The 25,974-nt window shown below is 63.9% G+C and overlaps 1 protein-coding gene across 2 annotated transcripts in view; it reads left to right on the top strand.

The window, feature by feature from the left end:
- GSE1 (Gse1 coiled-coil protein) overlaps positions 1–25,974 on the top strand; it is a 102,588-nt gene that overhangs the window by 62,665 nt on the left and 13,949 nt on the right. For both annotated transcript variants that reach the window (XM_042797460.1, XM_042797459.1), the window contains exon 3: positions 25,654–25,872. In XM_042797460.1, coding sequence (XP_042653394.1) covers positions 25,654–25,872 — 219 coding nt within the window. The remainder of the gene's footprint in view (positions 1–25,653; positions 25,873–25,974) is intronic.

The following is a 25,974-nucleotide window of genomic DNA, read 5'->3' as shown; positions in this document are numbered from 1 at the left end:
GGGGGGGTGGGGGTGGGGGTGTGTGTCTCTATACCTCCTGTTTATTTTTTCCTGGTGTGGAGCTGCCCGCTTTCCCCGGGGGAGGTGGGAGGCTGGCAGGGGATGCCCTGTGTGGGGAAACTGAGGCAGGGCTCAATGAAATTTGCTCAGGGCTTTGCTTTCCTCATCCGGCTCTCCCCTCCCCGCATTCCTGTTGCAGCAGGAGGACCCCCCCGTCCCGTCCCGTCCCCCCCACCCCGTACGAGGCTGCTGAGCACCATGGGGGGGCCAGGAGAGCCCCCAGCAGCGGTGCCGACCGCCTGGCCCTCGCCGGCCTGCCCCCGCCTGATCCCTCTCCCGCAGACGCTCTCCCTGACACCGGCTGACAAGAGCCATTTCCAAGATGGATTGATTCAATTTAGCACCGATTTTTTTTTTTTTTTTTGCCGGGGCTGGTGACGTACGGCTCCCCAGCCGGCGCTGGGCGGCACGTGACACCCCCAGCGCCCGCCGTCATTAGAGCAGCTCAGCACCGGCTGCCGCAGCCCGCCTCGCCTAATCAGCCCCGCGCGTGCCGCCGGCGCGGGGAGGGCGGGGAGGGGGGGGCCACATCCTGCCCTGGCACCCAGCTTCCCCAGCAGGATGGGGCTTGGGGCGGGGGGGGGGGGGGGGGGCACTGGGGTGGTGGTGGTACCTAGGGATGCTGGCGGCGGTACCCAGGGATGCTGGCGGCGGTACCCAGGGATGCTGGGGGGGGCGGTACCCAGGGATGCTGGCGGCGGTACCCAGGGATGCTGGCGGCGGTACCCAGGGATGCTGGTGGGGGGTACCCAGGGATGCTGGTGGCGGTACCCAGGGATGCTGGCGGCGGTACCCAGGGATGCTGGCGGCGGTACCCAGGGATGCTGGTGGGGGGTACCCAGGGATGCTGGCGGCGGTACCCAGGGATGCTGGCGGTGGTACCCAGGGATGCTGGTGGGGGGTACCCAGGGATGCGGGGGGGGGGTACCCAGGGATGCTGGTGGAGGGGTACCCAGGGATGCTGGTGGCGGTACCCAGGGATGCTGGTGGGGGGGTACCCAGAGATGCCGGTGGGGGGTACCCAGGGATGCTGGTGGGGGGGTACACAGAGATGCTGGTGACGGTACCCAGGGATGCTGGTGGGGGGTACCCAGCGGTGCCGGAGCCGCTGGCGAGGCTGCGGCGGGGGGGAATTTGTTTTGTTCCCTCGCTTTCTGGCTTTTTTCTCCAGGCTTGATGAGTCTGTCTGGTTCTCTCTCGCTGTCTGTCTTCTCTTCTCTCCTTCCTTTCGAGGCAAATGGCTGACTGATTGCTTTTCATCTCCCGCTCTGAGGAGCTGTAAGAGCTACTTTATACAAACATCAATTACAGGCACGTAATAAATTAAGGCTCCCTTACACCGAACCCATTAGAGTCCACTCTCATATCAAAGCGCTCCCATCACACACGGATTGGGGTGGAGTGGGGGGGAGGAGGGAGAGGGAGGAAAATGTCTTATTAGCCGGCAGATTGTTAGCAGAACACTGATTTAATTGTATCCCCGCGCCCGAGCGCGGGAGGAGGACGGGGGGGGGGGGGGGGGGGGGGGGGGGGGGGTACGGACGAGGGGGGCACCCAGGGCCTGCCAAAAAAAGAAATGCCCAGGGATTGTTCCCTTCCCCGAGGTGCTGGGGGGCTGCCCCCCGCCCCGGTTTGTCCCCGTGCCAGCGCCGGCTGCCAGCGCTTCTCCTGGTAATGGCCAAAAAAAGAGGGGGGGGGGGGGTGTGGGGGGGTGCGTTTTGGAGGTGCCCCCCCCCCCCCCCCGGCTGGCACGGTGCCGAGCGGCAAAACCCCAGGGTTGGGTGCCCACCCTCCTGCTGCCACCCCCCCCCCTCCCCAGGCACTTTTGGGGGTGCTACCTCCAGAGTTTTGGGGGGGTGCTGGGGCCTTGTGGCATGTGCTGCCTGGCTGGGGGACACCCCACCCCCCCACCCCAAAAAAAAAAAAAAGTGCCAAGTTTGGGTGGTGCATTGGGGGCAGGGAGATGGAAAGAGGGGTCCCCGGGGGGGGGGGGAACTGCCCCGGGGGGACAAAGGATCAGGCAGCACCCACCTGTGAGTGAACAGCCTCGGGGGCCCATGGGTGCGTGTGGGTGCTCACAGGTGTGCGTGGGTGCGCGTGGGAGTGCACGGGTGGGTGTGGGTGCGTGTGGATGTGTGTGGGTGCACATGGGTTTGCGTGGGGGTGCGCGGGTGCTCACGGGTGGGCATGGGTGCACATGGGTGCCTATGGGTGCTCATGGGAGTGAGTACATGGGCATGCACGGGTGCGTGGGGGTGCTCACGGGGGTGCGTGGGTGGGTGTGGGCGCACGTGGGTGGGTGTGGGTGGGTGCACATAGGTTTGTGTGGGTGCTCAGGGATGCGCACAGGTGCGTGTGGGCGTGCACAGGTGCTTGTGGGTGTGTGTGGGTGCGCACAGGTGTGCGTGGGTGTGCATGGGTGCTCGCGGGTGCGCACAGGTGTGCGTGAGTGCGTGTAAGGGTGCGTGGGTGCTCATGGGTGTGCGTGGGCACGTGTGGGGGCGTGTGGGTGTGCGTGTGGGTGCGCATGGTTGCGAGTGGGTGCGCGTGGGTGTGCACACCCGTCGGTCTGCCGAGGCCGCCCGTCCTTCTGCAGAGGTGCCAGTGATGCACACGCGCATCCCGCCCTGCAGACACCCCGTGCACACCACGCTCCGGCCTGGCCACCCCCCCTGCTCCCACACACCCACGGGTGCTGGGTGGGGGTCCCCTTCACCCCCTCCCTTTCAGGGCAGGGTTTATCTCCCCTGCACGGCTCCTGCAGCCCGCCGTTCCCTCGCTGCCCTCCCGAGCCTGACATTTACATATTAATATTTTCCAAGGGAGGCAATGCGTTGCGGTGCAAGTGTCTGCATTGTGGTTGCACATAATGTAAAGTGAGATAAAGCGACCGGCTCCGCTATGAATAACTGCAAATGAAAACCCATGTGGCCATAAAAGCCTTCACATTTGCCCTGTCAGCATGTGGTACATCGGCTAAACAACTGATTTAGCTTTTCTTTTTTTTCAAGGTTTATCGCCACTTACAGAGGACATGCTCTTTGTGTACTGCCTGTCGCTTTTCTGCTCAGCTTCCTTGTCGCTTCCCCTCGGCGTCCTCCCAGCCGGGCCCCGAAACGATGCTCTGCTCCTCTAAACCGCCCTGACAGCCCCTATTAGCTTCTGGCCCAGTACAGCTTGGCGCTTGCTGGGGTTATTTATCTCGCCAGCGCAGAGGGCTGTTATCTATCACCCTCGCTCCGTACGGCCCCGCTCCTTTCCTTCTGCTGATGGCGGGGATTTGGGATGGGGTCCTGGTGGGGTCTGGGGGGGGAAGAGAAGGGACCCGGTACCGCTTATCCCTCCTCCCAAAGGGGCCAGATCCGGTCTTCAGGTTGGTTCCTCATCCCGGTTTTGCCGGGCTCTGACCCCTCCGTGTTGAGGGGGGGGGGGGGGGGGTGTTGCAGCCGAAACCGCTCGGGATAACCCCGCGATGCCACGGGGAGGGAATTATTCCCGCTCCTACGCGGCGCGGGCGGTGCTGGCCCCACGGCGCTGGCCCCGGGCGCAGGGGTGATGGCCCCATGGGCCCGCTGGCTCCCGAAGGCGCCGGCTTGGGTGCCAGACCTGAAATACCGGGTGGGGAGCTCGGTGGGGTGGCGACGCCGGGGAGCGGGACGAGCGGCTCCGTGGAAGCTGGGGTTGGGGGGGGGGGGGTCCCCGCTTGGCACCCGCGGGAGCCGCCTGGCCCTCGGCCAGGGGTCCTGGCACCCAGCCGGCCCCCGGCACTGCCGGTAACCGGAGCTGCCTCCCCTCGCTGTTATTTCAGCAGGCGGGGGCAGATCGGTTTACCGGGCCAGGCAGATGCCTATCGGTCCCCTCCTGCCGCATCGTCCCCATGCCACCGCCGTACCGCCGCCACCACGTTACCAGGGCTGGACATCACCCGTGATGCCAATTGCCACCGGTGGCCAGGTCTCCTCGCCCAAGCACCCTGCCCCTCTTGGGGGGGTGTGTGTGTGGGGGGGTGCACCCGTCCCCGCCACCAGCACCGCGGTGGCCCCCAGCATGGTGGGCTTCGCCCTCGGCCACCCCGTGGTGCTGCCGGTGGCCACCGCGCCGGCTCGTCCCCAGCACGGCCGGCGCCACCGAGATCTTGTCCCGTGGGGCTGCCGCAAGTTCTGCGTCACCCCACGCCCTTCCCCCGGGGTGCCAGCGTCCCCCGGGGGGCCACGCAGGGGCTGGGGGGAGGGGGGGCTCTTATCCCCCCACCAGGGTTTGCGTCAGAGCACGGGGTGGGAGGGAGGGGGGGGTGTTTCACAAGCGCTTTCCTGTCTCAACCTGCCCCTGGCCGGTGCCTTTGGGGGGATGTGGGGAGCCGGGGGGTGGGAAACGGGGAGGCCGAGGAGTGTGTGGGGGGGGTTGTTTACAGCCACGGAGCTTGTTTCCTTCCACCTGCCTCGGGGGGGAAGCAGTTAGCGATTTGTTAGTCAAACCAGATGAGCCTTCCTGGAGTGGCTTCCTGCCAGGCTCAGCATCGCCCGGCCGGAGGGGGTCCCCCCGCTTTCCCCCCCTCCCCTCCCCGGTTCTTCTGTGCCCCCCACCACGTGCCGGATGGGATGCGGGGAGCCTCGACGCTCTTTCCCACGGGCAGCTTCCAGCCATCGCCGGTTGGCGTGGGCACCCCCAGGAGCCGGGTGGGTGGGGAGAGCACCGCAGCCATGCTTGAAAAACCGGGGCGGCGCTTGCTTTCGGGGCTTCTCCCCCCCCCCCCCCCCCCCCCCCCCCCCCCCCCAAATCTACAGCGAGGGGTGGGGTGGGTTTTGCTGGCGACGGCGTGGCGGGGCAGCGGCATCGGGAGGGTGCTTGGGGCCACGGTTGGGCGCTTTGGGCGATGGTTGGGTGCTGCCGAGCTTGCCCCCGCCGTGCCGCTGGGTGCACGAGGGTGATGCGCTGAGCGCCGGGGCCGTCGCGCACCGAGCGGCGTGCGCCAGGTTCCCCGGGGCCCGCCGAGCATCCTGCACGCATCCTGCGCCATTGCCCGAGGAGCACGGGCACCACCCTTGCAAAAACGGGGGCCCACGCACGGACAAGGAAGTGCCAGCCCGCGCCCCCTCGCTAATCGAGTGGCGCCGGGTGATAAATAAGGAAGTTAACACCCAACCCGGGCTGCTAATTAGCTTTTAACCTGTACTAGCAGTTAACTACAAAAGGCAGTCATTTGTTCCGGGGAGCTGGTAGCGTAGAAAGAACGAAACACGGCCAATTTTGTTCAGGATGAATTAAGACTTGCAAATGTAAAATGAGTTCATCTATTTAATTAAGTAGCGGCAATATGGATGTTAAATTAAGTTAATGGCAGGCATGCCAAAACAAGGTTATAAAAATCTTGTCCTGGCGGGGTGGGTTCCGGATGCGGCCCTTGGATGGGGGGGACATGGGGGCTCTGCCCTGGCCACGGGTGGCCCTAGGGTGGGCTGGTGGCCGGTGGCCCTGGGGACACCCCTGCGGCCACCGCAGGGATGGAGGGAGAGGGAGAAGGAGATGGAGGAAAAAAAAAAAAAAAAAGGAGGAAAGGAAAAGCGTGTCTCACCCAGTGCCGCAATCTTATCAGGGCTGAACTTTACTCTCCTGCTAAAGATATAGGATACTTTAGGGACATCGGAAAGAAATAATAACCCTCTGATTTGTAGCTCTCGGGCTCTGGCAGCCGAGGGGGAAGGAAGACTGTCTTCTGCCATTACCATTTTTTGTATGAACTATTCCCCAAAGAAATCAAACCCTTGTACAAGCCCTCCCGCGCGGCAGCCCCTGCTCCGGCGCTGACCCGAGCCGTGCGGATTATCACCGCGCATCGCAGCCGGAGACAGGAACATTCATTAAAATTTGAAACACAAATGGAAAATTGCTACTTGAAGCCTCCTTGCCAGAGAGCCAGCCGCTTGATCAGAGACCTCATTAATGTATCTAATGTGTAAGGAACAATTAGACTTTTCAAAGACATCCTTTTCCCAGCCAGGGAAAAAAAAAAAAAAAAAAAAAAAAAAAAAGAAGCAGCTTGAACCCCCCCTCCCCATCCCAACCCAAACCGGCCTGGAGGGATTGGGGTGCACAACCCCGGCGGGAGCCTACGAGCCACCAGAGAGTCTCAGATCCATCCCGGCACCCGAAATGCCCGTTTCTCCTTAAGTTAGATGGGGAGGAAAGTGGGTTGATTAAAAAGCTGATTTCTTTTCCCAGCGACCGGCGGGGTTTTGCCATCCTCCCGTAATTAGCCGGTTACGCGGCCGTATGTTTTATTTATGAGCCGAGGGCGGAGGGAAGGGGAAGCGAAGGAACGACCGTGCCCTATATATCTGCAAATAAAACACTTCATTTCCCTCCTGGGGAATGTCACCTCGAGAAACCATCGCTTTCCTGCTCACTGCCCCGTCCAAATCGCAGGCTGTAAATGGCTTTGTGGGCCTGGCTGGCGCTCAGATGGGTTTAAAATATGGATTTATGTCTTTATTCTGCATAGTCAAAGGTCAACAAGAGCAGGAAATCATCGCTGAGCCGCTTATTTACGGTGAGAGGCGGCCGCTTGCTCCTCTTCTCGCTCGCGCATCCCCGCCGGCGGATGCTGTCAGGGTGCTGGGTCACCGGGGAGGCCGGTGGCAGAGACCGACCGTGCCTCAGTTTCCCCACGGCGAGCGTGCCGCTGAGGACCGCAGCCAGGCCGTCCCCGCACCCCCGTCCTTCGGGACAGCCGTGGGGAGGCCGAGCATCCCCGAGGAGGTCAGACATCCCCCCCCCGCCCCGGCACACGGCGTCCCCCGTGGCGAGGGTACCGAGCGGGCCGGCAGCGTCCCCCTCCGTGGCCACCATGGCCTAGGCAGCGTGGGCAGGGCCGGTGGCACGCTTGCCCAGCTGGCCCGGCGCTTGCCCAGCCGGCCCCGCGAGCCACGCTCTCATGCTTTGCTAATCCCGCCTGGCACCTGCCCCAGCTCCCGGCGGCTTCGCGCGAGCAAGGAACCAATTAATCCTCCCGGCGCTTGGGGAAGTGGGTCAGGCTCGTCAAGCTCTCCCGCTAACGAGGGGCGAGGCGAGGCGTGGCAGAGCCGGCTGCTGGGTGGCCGGGCGGGTGTCTCGCGCCGGGTGCCCCGCGTCCCGTCCCGGGGTTGGTAAGTGGGTAAACTGAGGCAGGGTGACGCTCGCCGCCGGGGCGTGCGTGCAATCGCCCGCAGAGCAGGGAGAACCGAGGAGGAGGAGGAGGAGGAGGGTGGCGGATAATTCGGTTGGGCTGATGTCGCAAAAGGCTGGGGCTGGTTTCCCAACGGGGCTGCCCGGCCGCTGTGCCTCGGTTTCCCCATCCCGGCGAAGCAACGGGGACTCCCAGCTCGGGGTGCTGGGTGCTGGCAGCCTTCGGGGCTTTTTTGGGCAGGGTGGGGAGCGCAGGCAGCGTGCCCCTTTGAAGTGTAGCCCAACTTCCAGGAGTGAAGCAATTCTCGTTTGCATAATGAACAAAGGGAGCAAGGGGGGGGGGGGGGGGGGGGGGGCGGGGAGGCAAAACCCCAAAGCCCGAGCTGGCAGGCAGGCCTGCCCTCCCTGCCTGCCCTCCCCGCCTGCCTGCCCGCTCCCCCAGCCGCCTGTAATTACAGGTTTATTGCCTGTACAGCTATTGTGTAATGACATGTTTGCAAATTAATTTTTACGGCTCATGCCATGGAAAAAAAAAGGGGGGGTGGGGGGTGGTGGTGGGAGAGCAGAGGAGGGGTCCCCCGGTGCTTGCGTGAGCCCAGCAAATTCAACCCCTATAAAAGGTAGTGACGGGGTTGGGGGGGTGAGGGGATTGGGTGACATGGTGACCCCCGCAGCCTTTCCATCCCAGGGTAGGGGTTCCCCCTTGCACCCGCGTCAGGTTTGGGGTACCCAGAGTCGTGCCACCCCATAAGTGACGTTTCCTAACCCACCGGTGAGGCATGGGGGGGGGGGGGGGGCAGGTGGAGTTGGGGGGGGTGATTTGGCCGGGTGATGGAGCAGCAACACCCACCACCCAGCACCCCACAAGTGGGAGCACGGCGGAGCAGGGGAGCTGCCTCGGAGGGAGCGGGAGGCAGGCGATGACTCAGGGGACAGGCCAGAAATACTCGCAGCGCCGATCTTGACAGATGTAGGTTAGGAAGGAAGAAAAGACAATAATAATAATAATAATAATCCCCCGACCTGGAATTAGAAAAGCGATATTTAACGTGGGGAGGAAGGGGCCAGTTTTCCACCAGCTCCGTCTTTGCCGGGGTGTGCGTGTGTGCGTGTGCACACGCGGGTGCGTGCGTGTGTATGCACGCGGGTGCACGCCTGCACGCGGGTACCCAGGCGCGCGCGCCCGCCCGCACTTGCAGCCCCGAGACCTTCAGCAAAAGCCCCTCCTTGCTCTCTCTCCCCAATCTCCCCACCCGTGGGGGGCCGGATGGCTTTGGGGTGATACCAGGGCCCCCCCCCCCCCGCCTGGGAATGGCCTGTATCTTTAAGCTGTTTGAAGGGCTGGTCATTATCATACAGGATGTGGCTTCTCTTGCAGGGGCGAGATATCACACGTCGCCTTCGTGAACTTTGGTGTTAAAAGCAGCCGGCAGTTTGGGAAGAGAGGGGGGGGGGGGGGGGGAGCGGCACACATATATGCTTTACGTGCACGCGCCCGTAAGCGCGCACCCGTGCAAACTCCCCCCCCCCCCGCCTTTTCCACCCCGCCTTGGCTGATCGTTTGCTTAAAGCAAATTAAGCCGGGCCCTCGTTACTATGGTGCAGCCAGGATCTCCAGCCTCCCTCGCTCTCCCCGTAATAGCATTTATTAGCCCTATTTGCCTGCAAGCATGTCTTCCCGGATCTGCTAATGCATCGGCGGAGGGGGGAACGGGGGGGGATTGCAGCCCCCGCCGAGCCAGCGGGGCCGGGCAAGGGGGGGTTTGGGGGTGCGGGGGGGGGGGCGGTGGGAGCTTGCCCCCAGCCCCCCGTGTAGGGGCTGGGGCAGGCTGCCTTCCTGCGCCCGCCTTTTGTGAAGCAGCAGGCAGGAAAGTTGGGTTATTTATTGGTTTATTTCTTATTTTTTCCTCCTTCAGCGACTGGGGGGGGCTTGATTTTTTTTCTTTTTCTTTTATTTTTTTGTAATCCCCCCCCCCCCCCCGCCGCCTCCCTTGGCAGCTGTTTAAAAACAGCATCCCAGAACAGAGGAAAAAATAAGAAAAATAAATTATTCTGTCTGGAGGCAAGGAGGAACAGGGTTTGAGGGGGAAGGAGGCTTCTCCTGCCCTCCCATCTTTGGCTGGCGAGTTGCCCCGGGGTTCGGCACCCCAAAACCGCCGGGGCTGAAGGGTGAAGCCCGGGGGGAAGTGGGGTGGCGTGACGTGGGGAGGAGGGTGCCGGGGCGAGCAGCTGCCTGCCGCGCTCCTGCCCGCTCCCCTTCATTAGGGGAGACAAATCTGCTGTCAAGGAGCCAGATTTCCAATTTACCGATAATGATTCTTGCATGAAAATTGATCGAGGGGGCAAGTCTGCCGCCTCTCGCCTGCCCGGCTTGGCGCAGCCCGGGGGGAGCTTCGGTTTTTCTGCTCGCCTCGGGACGCGCCGGACAGACAGACAGACAGACAGACAGACACAGCGGCTGGCAGCCCCGCGTGGGTTACCCACCCCACGCCCCCAGCACCCTCCTCCGGGGGGGGTGTGTGTGTGGGGGGGGGACACACGGACCCCGCTGCACCGGCCGGCTCAGGGGGTGCGTTCCCCCCACGCCGTGGGTCCCACCGCCGCCTCTTCCTCCTCCTCCTCCTCCTCGCTGGCTTTTTGTGTGCCTGCGATTCGCAGCGCGGGGCTCCAGCGGCAGGAAAACCCCCGGGAAGGCGTCACGCGTGGCAGCCCCAGCTCCTGCCCCGGCCACGCCGGTGACAGCCGCCTCCCCTCCGCCGGCGCCCTGGGCTCGCTGCTATTTCAATTTTTATTTTTCCTCCTCCCCCCACGCACTTGATTCCCCCCGCTCCTCCTCCTCCTCCTTCTCCTCCTCCTCCTCCTCCTCCTCCCCACTCCACCGTATTTTTTCGCCTCTGGTTTATTTTTCCAACCCCCTCCGTGTGGCTTGGTGCTAATTTTTTGTTGGTTTTTTTTTTTTTTTGGTGTTTTTAATTTTTTTTTTTCCTCGCTTCCTGACACATCCTCTTCACCTTGGGTCTTTTATTTTTATTTTTATTTTTTTCCTGGCCGCAATGGAACTGTAACATAAATCATGTTTGGGTTGAAACCACCTCTCTATTACTTACCAGGTAAGGCACCGAGCGATGCTGCCGCTGGCCCCCCCCCGGTCCCTCTCCCCCCCAGTGTCTCCCTGTGAGGTCCCCCCCAGCTTGGGGACACCCCTTTGTCTGCCCTGGCCAGCGGCAGCCGAGGGGGATTTGGGGGTGAAGTTACTTTCTCCCAGCACCTAGTAGGGGTTTTGGGGTCCAGTGAGCTTGGGGGGGGGGGGGCAGGCAGCCCCGGCGTGGCACTGCAAGGCTCTGCAGGGTTTTGGGGTGCTTGGATCCCCCCCCTCTTCCCCTGTAGCCGCTCCCTCACCCTGGGGGTTTCTCCCCTCCCCGAGGAGCCGGCTGGGGGGCGTGGGGAGGTGGTTCTGTCTGAGGAGGGACGGGGAGAAATGCCGGGTGCGTTGTGTTTTGGGGTGGGGGTCCCCACTCGCAGCCCCGCTGCTGCTCAGGCGCGGGGACTTGGGGCACCAAAGTTTGCTGTGCAGCCCCAGCCGGCAGCACCGGCCCCCGCAGCAGCCGGCGAGGGAGGGGGACCCCCCCTTCTTGGGGGGGTTTGGGGTGTGCTGAGAGCATCGGTGGCGAGGGGGAGGGTGGGGGGCGAGCTCGGTGTGTGTGTTTGGGGTGCAGATTTAGGATCTGTGCTCAGGGTACGAGCTGGGGGGGGGAGCTCAGGGTGGGGAGCTCGAGGTGCTCTTGGGGTGCAGGCTCAGGGTTTGGGGTGGGCATTTGGGGGGGCTGCATTTGGGGTGTACACTCAGGATACTCAAGGTGGGAGCTCGAGGTGCTTGTGGGGTGCACATTTGAGGTGCACACTCCGGATGCAGCCTTGGGCTTGGAGCTCAGGCTGGGAGCTTAAGGTGCTCTTGGGGTGCATATTTGGGGTGGGCACTTGGGGGGCCACGCTTGGGGTGTGTACTCAGGGTGGGTGCTCTTGGGGTGCACACTTGGGGTGCACACTCTGGAGGGAGCCTTGGCCTGGGAGCTCAGGCGGTGGGGTGAGCTTGAGGTGCTCTTGGGGTGCAGCCTTGGGGTGTGTGTTTGGGGGTGCACGCTCCGGATGCAGCCTCGGGCTGGGAGCTCAGGGTGGGGAGCTCGAGGTGCTCTCGGGGTGCAGGCTCAGGGTTTGGGGTGGGCACTTGGCGGGGGGCCGCGCTTGGGGTGTATACTCAGGATACTCAGGGTGGGAGCTCGGGGTGCTCTTGGGGTGCACACTCCAAATGGAACCTTGGGGTGGGAGCTCAGTCTGGGAGCTTGGGGTGCAGGCTCAGGGTGCACGTTTGGGGGTGCACGCTCCGGATGCGAGCCTGGGCTGTTAGCTCGAGGTGCTCGGGGAGGGGGGTGCAGTCTTGGGGTGCACAGTCAGGCTGCTGGGGGATGCGCTCTGAAAGGCGAGGGGGAAATGTGTGTGTGTGTAGGGGGGGGGGGGGGGGGGATGGAGGGGCCCCACTCTTGGGGGGCCGTGCCCCCACGCGGCGGTTTCCCCGCGGAAGGTTGTTTGTTTCAGGAAATGGCTTTTGCATGTGGCAGTTGTTACAGGAACGAGCGGCTCTGCCCAAGCGCGCCTGCGCCGCGGCGCACGAAGGCGAGCCGGGAAGGGCGGCCCAGGGGCGCTGGGGTTGAATTTGAGGGCCCCCCCCTCCGCTTCGGGAGGGGTTGCTGGGTGACATCCCCCCCGCCCCACCTCCCTTCCAGGGCCGTGACACGCTGGGGACATGGGTGACCTGCTTGCCCGTGGCACCCCGCTCACTCCAACCCTGTGCCCTCCTCTCTGCTGGCTGTGGGGGTCCTGCTCCCCGTCCCCCCCCCCCCACGACACCATCCCCTTGCCTGCTCCTTGCTGGTTCCCAGTGGCCGTGGGCAATGCCAGCCTGGCCTTGGTGCCATCCCCTGCGGAGGGGACTCCTCCAAAGCCCGCAGGTGCAGGGAGATGGGTTGGAGGCTGTTTCGTGTTTTTTGGTATCTTTTTTTTTTTTTTTTTTTTTTCCCCTTAAATTCCATATTTAGCATGCTCTGGGCGAGCGGGGGTTCCCGGCGGCAGCTCCTGTTGCGTGAAACTTCTGGCTTTGCCGTTGTTGCTAATGCACTAATTCCTGTGCCCTGGAAAACCCTGTTCCGGCTGCCTCTTTGCTTTCCAGCCACCTCGGAGGGGAAATAAAAAAAAAATTGGAGGAGAAAAGCAAGACAGAGAGGAGCATGGAAGTGTCAGGCTGTGAGATTTAAAGCAATTAAGGGAAATTATGCTGGAGGCGCTGGCAAGCAGAGAAATCGCCGGTGGCAGCTGCCGGGGTGTCGGGAGATGCTGGTGGGCCAGGTCGGGTGGGAGCAGATGGAGCCGTGACCCGTCCCCCGTGGGCTCGCAGGGGTTTCACGGGGGCTGGGCTGGTGGCGGTGACTCAGCGGCGCGAGTCCTGCCGGGGACTGTCACCGCCACGGGGACTGCCTGGCCGTGGCCCCGTGTCACACGTTCCTCGGTGGGATCCAGCCGGCTCTTCTGTGTCCCCCGCATCCCTCTGGTCACCGATGCTTCTGTCCCCCGCATCCCTCTGCTCACGGGGCTGGAGATGTGCAGCAGGGCTGCGAGGGGACACCGGGCACGGTGGGGACCAGGCATCAAGCATAGCTGAGAGCATAGAAACGGGGGGGGGGGGGGGGGGGGGGCAGGGAAGGGACCCCATTCCCCACCGGGACATATGGGAACCATGCTCAGCCTGGCTTGCCTTGAAATATATGGGTGCAGTTGTCACCCTATGGCCAGCATCCTTTGGGGACAGCGGCACCCCTCGGGGACACAGAGCATCCCTGGAGGGCCTGGCTGTCTGCTCCAGCAGGCACCCGAACGCACGCAGCCTTTCGGGGTGTCCCCCCTTCCCTATGGGTGTCCCCAAATCGCTGGAGCTCTCTGGAGGGCTCCCCGGCGAGGTGGGACGGGGCCCTGGGTGCCTCGGCGTGCCGGGGAGGATGGCGACGGGTGCCGGCGGCGGATGCTGCTGACTCAGGACCTTCCCAAATGGTTCCTATTTTTACGCCGGGGCCGGTAATATTTAGCCCGTGGATCAAAGCAGATGGAGGGAGCTGGGTGATGCTGCGTAAACACCCGCTCGGCGGGTGCCGCGGGCGCGGGGCGTGAGTCACCGGCGGCTTCTGGCAGCGCTGGGCGGGGACGGCCGCCCCCGGGCTGGATTTGGGGTGCTCGGGGCTGAACCCCTCTCTTAGGAGCCCCTAGTTGGGGGGGTTGCCCTTCCTCATCCTCGCTGGGTGTGTGGTGGAGGGGTGCTGGAGGGTGGTGATTGTGGGGTGCTGAGGGGGGGGGGGGTGGCTGTGTTGGGGTGCTGGGAAGCCCTCCTGCTTTACTCCCTTGCCCACCCCACCATCCTCCTCCTCCTCCTCCTCTCGCCAGTCCTAAATTCAGTCGCCATGGCAACCATGTCAACCACTTTCCAGCTTCCCCGTGATGGTTTGAGGAAGGGAGGGGAGGGAAGGGGAGGCGGGGGGGGGGGGGGGGGGGGGGGGGCGGCAGGCGAGAGCTGCACGCCGGCGGCGGGGAGGGGGGACGACGGGGGGCCATCACCCTGGGAGCCGGGCTGGGGGTGACGCTTCCCAGATGGTTTTTCCCCGCTGGGTCCCGTCTGGCGAGCAGGAGCTGGTGCCAGCCCGCTGCTTGCCAAGGGCTGAGGGTTGGGGGGGAACTCCATCACAGCCCCCCCCCCCCCAGCACTGATGTGTGGGCACCCCCCAAAATTCAGTGCCTGTCTGCGCCCATCCTATTTATGCCGCTGGTACCCAGGATGTCAGTAGCCACACGACTTGGAGGGGGGTGAATTATTTCCAGACACCCCCTTTTTCTTGTTTTCTTCCCCCCCCGACCCCATAATTTCTTTATTCCTGGACGAAGCCCGGTTCCCAGTGGTTTTAGAGGCAGATTTGCCTGTAGCTATATAGGACAGGGTGTAACACCAGCACCAGCATCACCCCACGGCGGGTGGGCACCCAGCTTACCCCCCCCCCCCCCCCCCGGGACGGCTGCGCCGGCATGGAGCCACGGTGCTGCCGGGGGGAGAGCAGGAGAGGTGTAATTACCCCAGCGGGAGTTTGGCCCGCGATGAAAGCGGGTTACCACTGCCGCCTCCCTACCGCTGTCCTCCCCCCCCCCCAGCATCCCCACTGCCAGACCCCGATGCCCCGGGGGTCCCCGGGATGCTGCGGGCATCGCTCACCTCCAAACCTACGCTGGGTTTTTTGGGGGGAGCAGGTGCTTCTTTTCTCTACGGTGTGTGTCCCCCCAGTCCCTGCTTTCTTTTTTTTTTTTTTCCTTTTTTCCTTTTTTTTCTGGCACCGGCTGGTGGCACCTGCCAGGGACGCTCCTCCTTGGCACGGCACCGCGGCACGTGTGGCGGCCGGAGGGAGCGGGGCCAGCCCTGCCCCGAGCCTGGCAGCGGGGTGTATATTCCCCTCCCCCCTCATACCCCCCCCTCTTATTTTATTATTAATTTTTAACTTTATTTCCTCAACGCCGTGCTTAATTAAACGCAGCCGCCTCTTGCCACGAGCCGACGCGGGGTATTTATTACACCAAATGTCGACGGGAAGGGTGCTCCCCCTCCAATGGATTATTTCCCCGGCATTAAAAGGGGGGTGGGGGGGGTGAGGTGACACCTCGACCCCCCCCACCCCACCAAGGGGCTTTGGGGGGGAAAGATGCTGCATTTCTGCATCACCAAGCTTTCTCCTTCCCCCCTTCTTTTAATAATAACGCTTTAAAGATGTTTGACATCTGTAACAAACAGCTGGCATCCTGTTATGGAAGAATGTCCTTTTATTTCCAAGCAGGTTGAACTGTCATTAATAGTATAATTAGGTGATTATCGGCGTACAGCAGAAAACTGCTTAATTGCACAGCCAGCTTTGCGAGGATCCCCGGCTCCTTTATTGCTGGATTTGTTTTAGCCGCCTGAATTTTTTCGCGCTGTGTTGTTGTTTTTTTTCCACGTTGATTATTATTTTTTAATGTGCGTGGCAGCTGGGGGAGCGTGGCAGCACCGGCAGCGCCCGGGGACACACACACGATGGCACTAGTCCCCCTGTGTGTGTGTGTGTGTGTGTGTGTGTGTGTTTGTGTGTCCCAAGGGATTTATTTTTAACCCCCTGCATGCTGAAGTTGGTGGAAGGAGTCTCAGAGGTTTGGGGGGGGTGGGAGGGGGTTTGCTGGGTGCAGCACCCATGGGTGGGAGCACCCCTGGGTGGGAGCTGACGGGGGGGCAGAGTTATTTGAGGGGAATAAAGGCGACGTCTTTGTTAGCAGCACCGTGCCATCAGCTGCCGGCGGGGAGCCCAACCACGGCGGGAGGGCACCCATCGTGCTGGGGAGCCAGCACCCATCCCTGCAGGCTGGGACCCTCCTCTTCGGGCACCCTGCCCCTCTCCATCCCCACGGCGCGTGGGGCACGCACGTGGCGGCTGCGATGGAGTGGGTCCAGCCCCATTCCCGTTCCCCGGGGATGCGGCGTTTTGGGGGCAGAGCAGATTTTTTGGCGCCCGCCAGACAATAGCGCTTTGTATCTCCCCCCCACCCCCCCCCCCCCCTGCCCCCACCCCTCCCCGGTGCCGCCAAACACACTTGTTAGCGCCGCAGCTTTGTGCTGTAAATTTCCATGGAGTAATTACGTCTTAATTTATGATAATCCCGGGCGGGCGGTGGAGGGGGGCAAGCGCCAGTCAAGTTTGGAAGTTGCCTGCCGGGGCCCGGGGTCCCCCGTGGCTCACGCTGCCCGTGAACTTCTCCCTCTCGGTGCAAAGCCAACGGATGGGGAGAACGTCCCCGAGCGGGGACCGGGGCTGTCCCCAGTGGGGAACGGGCCCACGTGGGCTTTGGGTATGGATCCCAGTTTGCAGAGCAGGAGCGTCTCCAGCGCGGTGTTGCTGTTCATCCCACCTCGCATCCAGGAGCTCAGGACTGCGTGGGTTTGGGTCACCCCGGGATGCCGTGCCATGTCCCAGGGCTGGATCCCCCAAGCAGGAGGGAACCTCTCCCTTCCCTCAAGCTCCTGGCACCGTGGGGCCGGACCCTTCCCCCTTCCCACCGCTGAATGGCTCATCCAGCCTTTGTCTGGAGGGCTTATTACTGGTAAAATAGAAGCTCTTTTCCCTCGGCCTTCCTGGCGGGCAAATTAGACGCTTTGGCAATATTCGAGGAGGATGACGGGGAGGGGGAGGAAGGCTCTCATCACCCGGCGGAGGACCCCGGCGCCAGGCAGGATGCTGGCACTCTCCGGTGGGAAGCGAGGGGCTCCCCGTGTCCCCTCCAAAGCCACGGAGGCAGCGCCGTGAGGGGGATTTGGGGGGGCGTTTAACGCGCGCCCTGTGGAGGGGAGGGAGGTTTGGGGGCCGCCTGCCTGGTGCCAATGAGCAGAGCTGGGAGGGTGCTGGCACCCGTGCATCCCACCACCCGCTGCCGATGGGGGCTGTGGGTGCCGTGGGCACCCTGTCCCACGCCCCAGGGTGGGTTTTGTCCCCGGAGAGGGGTAAAACCCCAGGGCTGCGCCCGCCGCACCTGCAGCCGGGTCCCCGTTGGGAGGCAGCGCGCACCCACTGACATTTGCCAAGCGTAAAAATTCAATTAATTCCAGCAGGCAGATTAAATATAAGTGAATTTTAATAATTTGCTCGAAAGGCTGAGGATTACTGTAGGCGAAAAGGGAAGATGCTGCGCGCGCGGGGGCACCGGCCGGCCTTCTTGGCACCGGCACGGGGGATCGCCAGCGCTCATCACCCTAAATCCTGGTGTGGGAAGGGGGGGTCCGCTCCCTTCAGTGCCGAACGGTGCCACATGTGACCCCCCCCACACACACCTGCTTTTTGGTTGATCATCCCCTGTGATGAATGTCCCGGGTCCATCCCCCTGGTGCTGGCAGCGTGTTGCGCCCGTCCCCGGCACAGTCGGGTTCCACAGGCATCGCTGCTGCTCCAGACCCTCCTCGCTGGCGCCCGTTTCTTGGGGGTCTTCATGGGAAGGGTGAGCCCCATCAAGGTGGTGGTGGTGGGACCCCACGGAACATTGCAAAGGACCCAGGGCTCCCAGGTGAGGAGCACACCGAGGTCTCAGCCAAGATCTCCGCAGCGTCTTGTAACTAAAAAGCGGGTGACGTGGGGCACCGATAGCTAGCAGATGGCGCCGGTATCAGGAAAATGAAAATACAGGCAGTAAATTTGCCATTTGCCAGCGTTAATTTCTTATCACAAGGTAAAACCTTCCCTCTGGTCCGGGCTGGGCCATCTGCACAGTCATAAACCACGGCACTGCGGTGTGCACGGGGGGACCCCCCATCCCGCCCGGACCCCCGGCTTTGCTGGCAGTGCAGTGGGATTGATGGAGATTGCCCGTGACCTTTGCTAGGACACGAGGTATTACCATTAATACTTCTGTATTTCCGGAGTTCGCACCATGCATAAATCTCATATCAAGCCGGGCGGGCAGAGTAATCTGCCAGGCGGCGTTATTAATACTTGTTATTAATACTCGTTATTAATACCCATTATTAATACCCGTCGCCCCCGGAGCCTTTCGTTAGCTGCCCGCGGATGGGGCGAGGGATGGGGGCTGCGCTGTGTAATCTCCCCCCTCTCCCCCCCCACCCCACACCTTTTTGGGGTGTAGCTGGGGGTGGGCGCTGGGAAATCCCTGGCACCCCCTGCATCACCAGCTGCTTTCCACCCGCGGGGGGGGGGGGGGGGGGGGGGCCCTGCGGGCACCCACTCCCACGGTGGGGGGGGGGGGGGGGCAGCTTTCAGCTCTGGACCGGCTTTGCGGGAGGGGGACTGCAGCACCTCAAAGGCAGCGGGGTGGCAGGAGACATCCCCTCGCCTTGCCCTGGCACCTCCTAACTCTGCCCCATAGCCCCCGGCTCGGCTGGGTCGCGCCCCCCCCCCCCCCCCCCCCGCTTGCCCCCGCCAGGACCTGCCCGGTGCAAGATCCAGCCTGCGTGAAACTCTAATCTCCAATTTTATTCGCTCGGCTCCAGCCGATTTGCATAATCCACATAATCACCCCGGTTTTAATTGCCCACAACTCTGCAGAAAGATCATGTGGTTAAGTGGTAAATCATAATTAGATAAATAATTGGCTTGGCCGCAGCAAGCTGCTTTGTTATACCTGCCATCTGCTGGGCAAGGGCTTCTCGCACCGAGAACAATGCGCCGCTGACGGCAAAGCCTGCGCTGCCCGCGGCAGGGCCGCCCCGAGCTGCTGCTGGGGGAACGGGGGGGGGGGACACACACACTGGGAGGGGAGGGCAATTTTGGCTACGCCGGGCATTGCCCGCTCCCAGCCTGTGCAATGCCTGGGAGCGCCGGGCAAGGTTTGGCAGCGCCGGGCGATGCTCGGCTTTGGCCCACGCGTTGCCCAATGGCACCGCGCAGTGGCTGGTGGCACGGTGCAGTGCCCAGTAGCACTGGGTGGTGCCCAATGGCATTGTGCAGTGCCCAGCAGCACCATGCAAAGCCCGGCAGCACCAGGCAGTGCCCAGGGGCAGTGTGCAATGTCTGGCGGCACCGTGCAGTGCCCAGTGGCACTGTGCAATGTCTGGCGGCACCGTGCAGTGCCCAGCAGCACTATGCAAAGCCCAGCAGCACCATGCAGTGCCCAGTGGCACTGTGCAATGTCTGGCAGCACTGTGCAGTGCCCAGCAGCACCATGCAAAGCCCAGCAGCACCATGCAGTGCCCAGTGGCACTGTGCAATGTCTGGCAGCACTGTGCAGTGCCCAGCAGCACCATGCAAAGCCCAGCAGCACCATGCAGTGCCCAGTGGCAGTGTGCAATGTCTGGCGGCACCATGCAGTGCCCAGTGGCACTGTGCAATGTCTGGCAGGACCATGCAGTGCCCAGCAGCACCATGCAGCGCCTAGCAGCACACTGCAATGCCCAGCAGCACTATGCAAAGCCCAGCAGCACCGCGCAGTGCCCAGTGGCACTGTGCAATGTCTGGCAGGACCATGCAGTGGCCAGCAGCACTATGCAAAGCCCAGCAGCACCATGCAGTGCCCAGTGGCACTGTGCAATGTCTGGCAGCACCATGCAGTGCCCAGCAGCACCATGCAAAGCCCGGCAGCACCATGCAGCGCCTAGCAGCACACTGCAATGCCCAGCAGCACCATGAGGTGCCCAGCCCTGTCCAACACGATGCCCAGTGGGCAGTGCTCGATGCCTGGTGGCACCAGGCAATGCCCAGCAGCACCAGACAATGCCTGGCAGCACCGTGTGGTGCTCAGCAGGACAGTGCCATACCCAGCTCTGTCTCACATGATGCCAAGTGGCACTGCACAGTGCCCCAGCAGTGCCACGTACTGCCCAGCAGCCCCCGTGCAGTGCCCAGCAGTGCTGCGTGATGCCTGGCACCCTCCCGCACGCCCCACACAGCCTCGTGCAAAGAGGAGGGGTGGGGGCTGTACCCCGCTTCTCCCAAAGTGGGGGGGATCCCTCGAGAGATAGCTGGCACCCAGATCCAGAGCAGAGAGCAACCGCCATCCCAACCTGGGTGCTGCAGAGAGCGGCTCGGGGGCCAGCAGCATCCCTTGGGCACAGGCATTTTATTTTCAGAGCCCCCAGCTCGCTCTGCCGGGGCAGAAACGGGGAAGAAAGTTGCTTTGAAGTGAATCTTTCACCAGCCTGGTCTCCTATGGGCTGAAAAAGCGCCCAGGGCCGGTTGGACTGGGCAAGAAAGGGAGAAAAATAATCCTGCACCACGCCGGCCTTGGCCCCTCCCTCCCTGGTGCTGCGCCCTCCAAACGAGCTCTTATTAGTTTGCTTGTTGTCGTTTGCCAGATCAATGGTCCATGGAGGAGTGATCGATGGAGACCCAGCCGGCTAATAGTGCCTCGCACTTGGATGCTCGGTGCTGTGCCGGGCTCCCCGGGGAGCCCCGAATTGTGTCCCTCACTGACAAGGCTGTCCTCACCCCGGGGGACCCATCCAGACCCCGCCGAGGGTGCTGGGGGGGGGGGGGGGTGGGGCTGGCTAAGGTGGGGGGATGTTGCCGGGATGGATCCTGGGCTCTGCCCCGAGGAGCCTAAAAATGGACAGAGCCTGCGCCCGCCTGCATCTCTCCATCCCTGGGGACACTTGGGGACACCCAGCCCGGCCACCTCCCTTCTTTTCGGAGCGTGCGGGGCGGCGGGGAGGGAGGGCAGGAGTGCGGGCTCCGATTGATCAATTAACTAATTAATGGAGCGTGTTGCAGGTGCGGTGCGTTGTAACGAGGGGTGGAAGATGCGCGGAGGGTCGGGGCGGGGGGCATCGCCCGGGGAGGAGGTGGTCCCCGCTGCCTGTCCCCTGCCTGTCCCTTGCCTGCTGGCTCTGGAGGGGGTGTCGGGGTGCTTGGGGCAGGGGGGGGACGACAGACGAGGGGCACGTGCTGCCCCTGGCTGCTTGCCCTCCCTCCTGCCCGCACAGGCAGCCACCGGGGCCCTGCCTGCTGCATTGAAGCAGCGTGGGGAGAAAGAGGGGGGAGGACTGGGGGGGGGGGGGACTGGAGGGGGGGGGGAGGAGGGGGGGGGCTTGACAATGCGAAGCCATTAGCATTGAAAATCCATGTAAAGCAGCTGTTCCCGCTAGGAGCGTGCAGCTGGATGCAGCTCCGGAGCGGGAGCCGGGGAGCTGAGAGAGGGAGGAAAGGCTGGGGGGAAGCTCATGCCGTGGAACATCCCCCCCCCCCCCAAATCCCTCGGGGGACCCCGCCAGGGCGAGCGTGGGGGGAGCCGAGGGGGCTGTGCGGTGGGTGCGGAGCCGTCCCGGGGGGAGGATGCAGGATGCTCAAGCTCTCCCTGCTCCCTCGGCCTCCTGCCGTGCTGGGTTTTTTTCCGCTCCATTTGCCAGGGGCTGGAGCTGCTGCCTGATCGTATTTGGTAATAAATTATTAGTTCCAGCGCTTGGGAGCCCGGGAGCTCAAAATAGCTGCTTTTAAAAGCGGGCGGCTGGTGCAGGTTGAGTTCAATGGCAATCTGCTCTGAAGGGCACTTCATGCTCATTAGGGGCCTTTCAAGGTGCTGGGGGGGGGGGGGGGGGGGCGTTGAAACCAAGGTGCTAAACCTGCCTGCACCGCATTTCCCGGCAGCTGCCTGCAGCGGGGATGAGGAGGGTGGGAGAGAGCCCCCCCCCCCCCCCGCCTTCCCACACGACCCTGGGAAGGACCCTGGGATTTTTGGGGTGCTGGGAGCCCTTCCGTGCCCCAGTGCTGCCCGCTCCTGCCTGCCCGCGGGGGCTGCCGGCGTGTTTATTTGTCTCCAGTCCCACCAGGCAGCCAGACTGGTTCTGCTCTCGCTGCCGGAGGAGGCTCCCGCTGCCAAAAAACCCGCCAGCGTCATCAGGAGCAGATGGAGAGAAGATGGCACGCACCCAGCTCCCAGCCCTGCGCCAGGGAGGATGCGGAGAGGGGGGGCTGGGGGGGGTGGAGAGGGGCGGGGGTGGGGGGGCAGGGGCACCCCCCCCACCCCCCCCCCCCGAAAAAAAAAAAAACCCTCCCTCCAAAAGGAGCCAGGGGTTTGGGGTCTTGCACCGTCGGGGATGGCAACCCCGTGGCTGGTGTGGCACCGGGGGATTTGGGGTGGCCCGGGGAAGGGTGACATGGTGGTGGCCCCACCGTCCTCTCCTCCTCCTCCTCTTCCTCCTCCTCCTCCTCTTCCTCCCGCCGGGCAGGGACCTGCCTGCTCCCACGGGCAGGCAGCCAGCGGGCACTGGGAATGCCAGGCACTCCCTGCGCCGCTGTGCCCGGGCACATGCCGGGGGGAAGGACGGGGACGGGGTGGCACATCGCCTGGTCCCCTGTCCCCAACCTTCCCCGTGGCCTCAGCAGGGGACCCGGGCGTCCTGCGGCCCCTGCACCCCCACCCACCGCTTTGGTTTTGGGGTACAGGCAGCAGCTGCCTGCTCGTAGGGGCAGGCACGTGGAGGGGGGGGGGGTGCCAGCCCCTCTCCCTGCCCCCCCATGAGCAGCGGAGGGGCAACTTGTCCCGTTTTGGGGTTCAGCTCCCCGCCCCGGTGAGGCAACTGTTGGTGTGACCCCGGGCTGCTGCCAGGGCTCCGAACTTCACCTGTTTTTCCGCACGGATCTGCCTGCCGGGAAAAGCAGCTGGGGAGGGGCAGGAGGAGGGCGAGAACCTGGAAGGGGGGGGTCAGGGGGGAGGCCCCACCTCGCCGTGGGGCGTCACGGCGTCCCCAGCCACCGCGGGGACGGCGGCACCCACGAGAGGTGAGTGGCACCCACGCCGCGCCGGTGACGGGACGCCGGAGGGACGGGGAGGGGGACGCAGCGTGGTTCCCCCCCCCCCCCCCCGCATCCCCACGCGGATGCTCTCCGCCGCAGCGTGCCTCAGTTTCCCCAGCTGGCAGTTCTCCCAAGGGACGCCTGGACAGACGGACGCCAGGTCCGTCGGGGCAAGGCGGGTGAGCGGCAGCTGCTCGGGCCCCAGCGAGGGCGGAGGCGCCGATTTTATCACCGGGCAGGAGCAGCAAAACTGGTTTGAAGCCCGGCTGGGGCAGCGGCTCTGCTCATGTTAGCGAAAAGGGGTGGCGGGGGGGGGGGGGGGTGGGGGGGGGGACGGGGACACGGAATGCAAGCTCCCTACACTCGCCTGGAAAATCCCGGTGGGATCATGAGTTTGCTGGGAGGTGTTTTGGGGCCGCGGGGATCAGCTGAGCATCACACGGGTGATGCTTCGCCACCAGCCCCCCCCCCCCCCCCCCATGCCCTGGGGAAGCGTGCTCGAGCATGCTAATCCCCGCCGGCTGGTTGGCAAATGGTCTCCAGCCTTGGATTGGGGCTGGGGAAGGGGGGGGTTATATTGGGGTTAATAGGTGGGGAGAAGCTGGGGAGCACGGGGAGACGTGGGGGGGGGGGGGGGGGTACAGGGTTGTGTTTGGGGGGTGCAGGGTTGTGCTAAGGGGATGCCGGGCAGTGCTTGGGGGATGAAGGTCTGTGCTTGGGGGATGCAGAGTTGTGCCTGGGGGATGTGGGGCAGTGCTGGGGGGGGATGCAGGGCTGTGCCCGAGGCCACGGGGCCTGAGCCTGAGGGGTGTGGGGCAGTGCCTGGGGGATGTGGGGCAGTGCTGGGGGGGGGATGCAGGGCTGTGCCCGAGGCCACGGGGCCTGAGCCTGAGGGGTGTGGGGCAGTGCCTGGGGGATGTGGGGCAGTGCTGGGGGGGGGATGCAGGGCTGTGCCCGAGGTCAGGGGGCTGAGCCTGAGGGGTGTGGGGCAGTGCCTGGGGGATGTGGGGCAGTGCTGGGGGGGGGATGCAGGGCTGTGCCCGAGGCCACGGGGCTGAGCCTGAGGGGTGTGGGGCAGTGCCTGGGGGATGTGGGGCAGTGCTGGGGGGGGGATGCAGGGCTGTGCCCGAGGTCACGGGGCTGAGCCTGAGGGGTGTGGGTCAGTGCCTGGGGGATGTGGGGCAGTGCTGGGGGGGGGATGCAGGGCTGTGCCCGAGGCCACGGGGCCTGAGCCTGAGGGGTGTGGGGCAGTGCCTGGGGGATGCAGGGTTGTGCCAAGGGGATGCCAGGAGGTGCCAGGCTGTTCCCCGGGTGATGCAGGATCGTGCCCAGGGGATGTGGGGCAGTGCCCTGGGGGATGTGGGGCAGTGCCCTGGGGGGACACGGGGCTGTCCCCAGCTTGTGCCAGTGCTGTGCCCATCGTGCTGCAACCCCTTGTGACAGCGCATGGGTACATGGCGTCGCAGGCAGAGCTCAGTGCCCCACGCTCCGGGGGAGGGAAAACGGGGCAAGGGGGGGCACCCAGGCACTCATCCGGAGGGTCCACAGGCTGGTGCAAAGCCCCGGGGGTGCCCGGGCCAGGCTGGCGCGGCGGGTTGGCTTCCCAGCTGTTCTGGTAATGAATTTACATGAGCCGAGCGTGTCGACAAGGCGGCAGTCAATGGCTGAGAGCACCGGAGTTAATAAATGCTTGTATAATGAGGGCAGAGGGGAGCGCACGCCGCCGCGCCGGCCGCCTCTCCTGGGGCCGGGGGGCAAAGATTAATCAACGCTGAGTGGCACTCGCAGCCCCCCCCCCCCCCCCCCTCCCCATCCTGGCCCCCGCGCTCTGCCCAGCCACCTTCTGCAGTGGGATGCTCCGGGGTCTTCGGTGCCTCGAGCTGCCTCCAGCACTGCTGGGATTTGGGATTGGGGTGGGGGGGGGGGTGGGGGGGTGTCTTCCTCCCTCACCCCCCCCCCCCCCCCACCTGCCTGCCCACCTGGGAGCGGGGCTAATTTGAGGCTGGTGTTAATGAAGCAGCTCGTTTTGGAAGTCTATTTTAAGGGCCCTGACATCAGCAGTTGCTGTTTCGGGAGGTGGAGAGTCCTGGAGCGGCTGTGACAGCTGGGGGGGGGGGGGGGGGGGGCTGCACCCTCCCACTCAGCAGCACCCCAACCCCCCCAGCCTTAGGGGCCACCGTGCCCTATAGCACTGCTATGCTTGAGGGGGTGCAACGGTGGGGACTTGGGGGTGCCGTGGTGAGGATTTGAAGATGCGGTGGTAAGGGAGTGGGGGTGCAGTGGTGGGGCTTTTGGGGGTGCAGTGGTGGGGCTTTTGGGGGTGCAGTGGTGGGGCTTTGAGGGGTGCAGCGAGGCTGCAGTGTTGAGGATTTGGAGGTGCGATGGTGGGGATTTGGGTATAAAGTGGGGGGGAAACTGGGGGGAGCGATACCAGGGGTTTGAGAGTGCGGTGGTGGGGATTTGGGGGCGCAGTGATGGGGACTGGGGGGATGCAGTGTTGGGGATTTGAGGGTGCAGGGGTGAGGACTTGGGGGGCGTGCGATGCTGAGGAGTCAAAGATGCAGTGGTGTGGATTTGTGGGGCGCAGTGCTGGGGACCCAGGGCTGCAGTACTGCTGATCTGAGGGTGCAGTGGCGGGGATTTGGGGGTGTAATGGTGGCAATTAGGGGTGCAGCGGTGGTGCTTGGGGTTTTGGCAGCACCACACAAGTCAGGGGGCTGCCCCCCCTCCCCATCACCTCCATCAGGACACTGAGGTCCCTGTGTCCCCCCGAAACACCCTCTCCCTTCCCCCTTGGGCTCCGCTGACACCCCCCCCACTGTTACTGGGGAGCAGCAGCTCCTGGCCCCCACGTCACCTTGTTTTCCGTGGGCGAGCGGCCCGGGGCGCACTTGTTTCATTAGATAAAGCCCCCTGCTCGCTTCCCCCCACCCTTGCATGAACTCGGGGTGCATTTCGAGGTGGGATGGTGAGCTAAAGAGAAGCTCCTGCTTGTCCCGCTGGTTGTCGGTGCTCCCAGAGGGGGAGGATTTGGGGATCCTCTCTTCCATCCCTGTGTCCCCGTCTTAATGCGGGCTGTTCTTGTTGGCAGGCATGAGCCATGAGCCGAAGTCGCCGTCCCTAGGAATGCTCTCCACCGCCACCCGCACCACCGCCACCGTCAGCCCCCTCACCCCCTCGCCCCTCAACGGCTCCATCGTCCCCAATGGCAGCCCGGCAGCCAGCAGCACTTTGTCCGTCCAGGCAGCACCTTCCTCCAGCTTCGCCGCCGCTCTCCGCAAGCTCGCCAAGCAAGCCGAGGAGCCGAGAGGTAGGGGACGATGATGGGGATGGGGACAAGGACCTGGATGAGGGTGGGGTGGGGGGATGCTGAGCAGTGGTGCCTTTCCCGCCCCCCCTCCCCGCCGCCACC

Source organism: Tyto alba, unplaced genomic scaffold (assembly GCF_018691265.1).
Source record: "Tyto alba isolate M040663 unplaced genomic scaffold, T.alba_DEE_v4.0 Super-Scaffold_26, whole genome shotgun sequence".
Taxonomy (NCBI): Eukaryota; Metazoa; Chordata; class Aves; order Strigiformes; family Tytonidae; genus Tyto; species Tyto alba.
The sequence above is the reverse complement of the archived record's forward strand: the minus strand, read 5'-3'. Positions and strand labels throughout refer to the sequence as shown.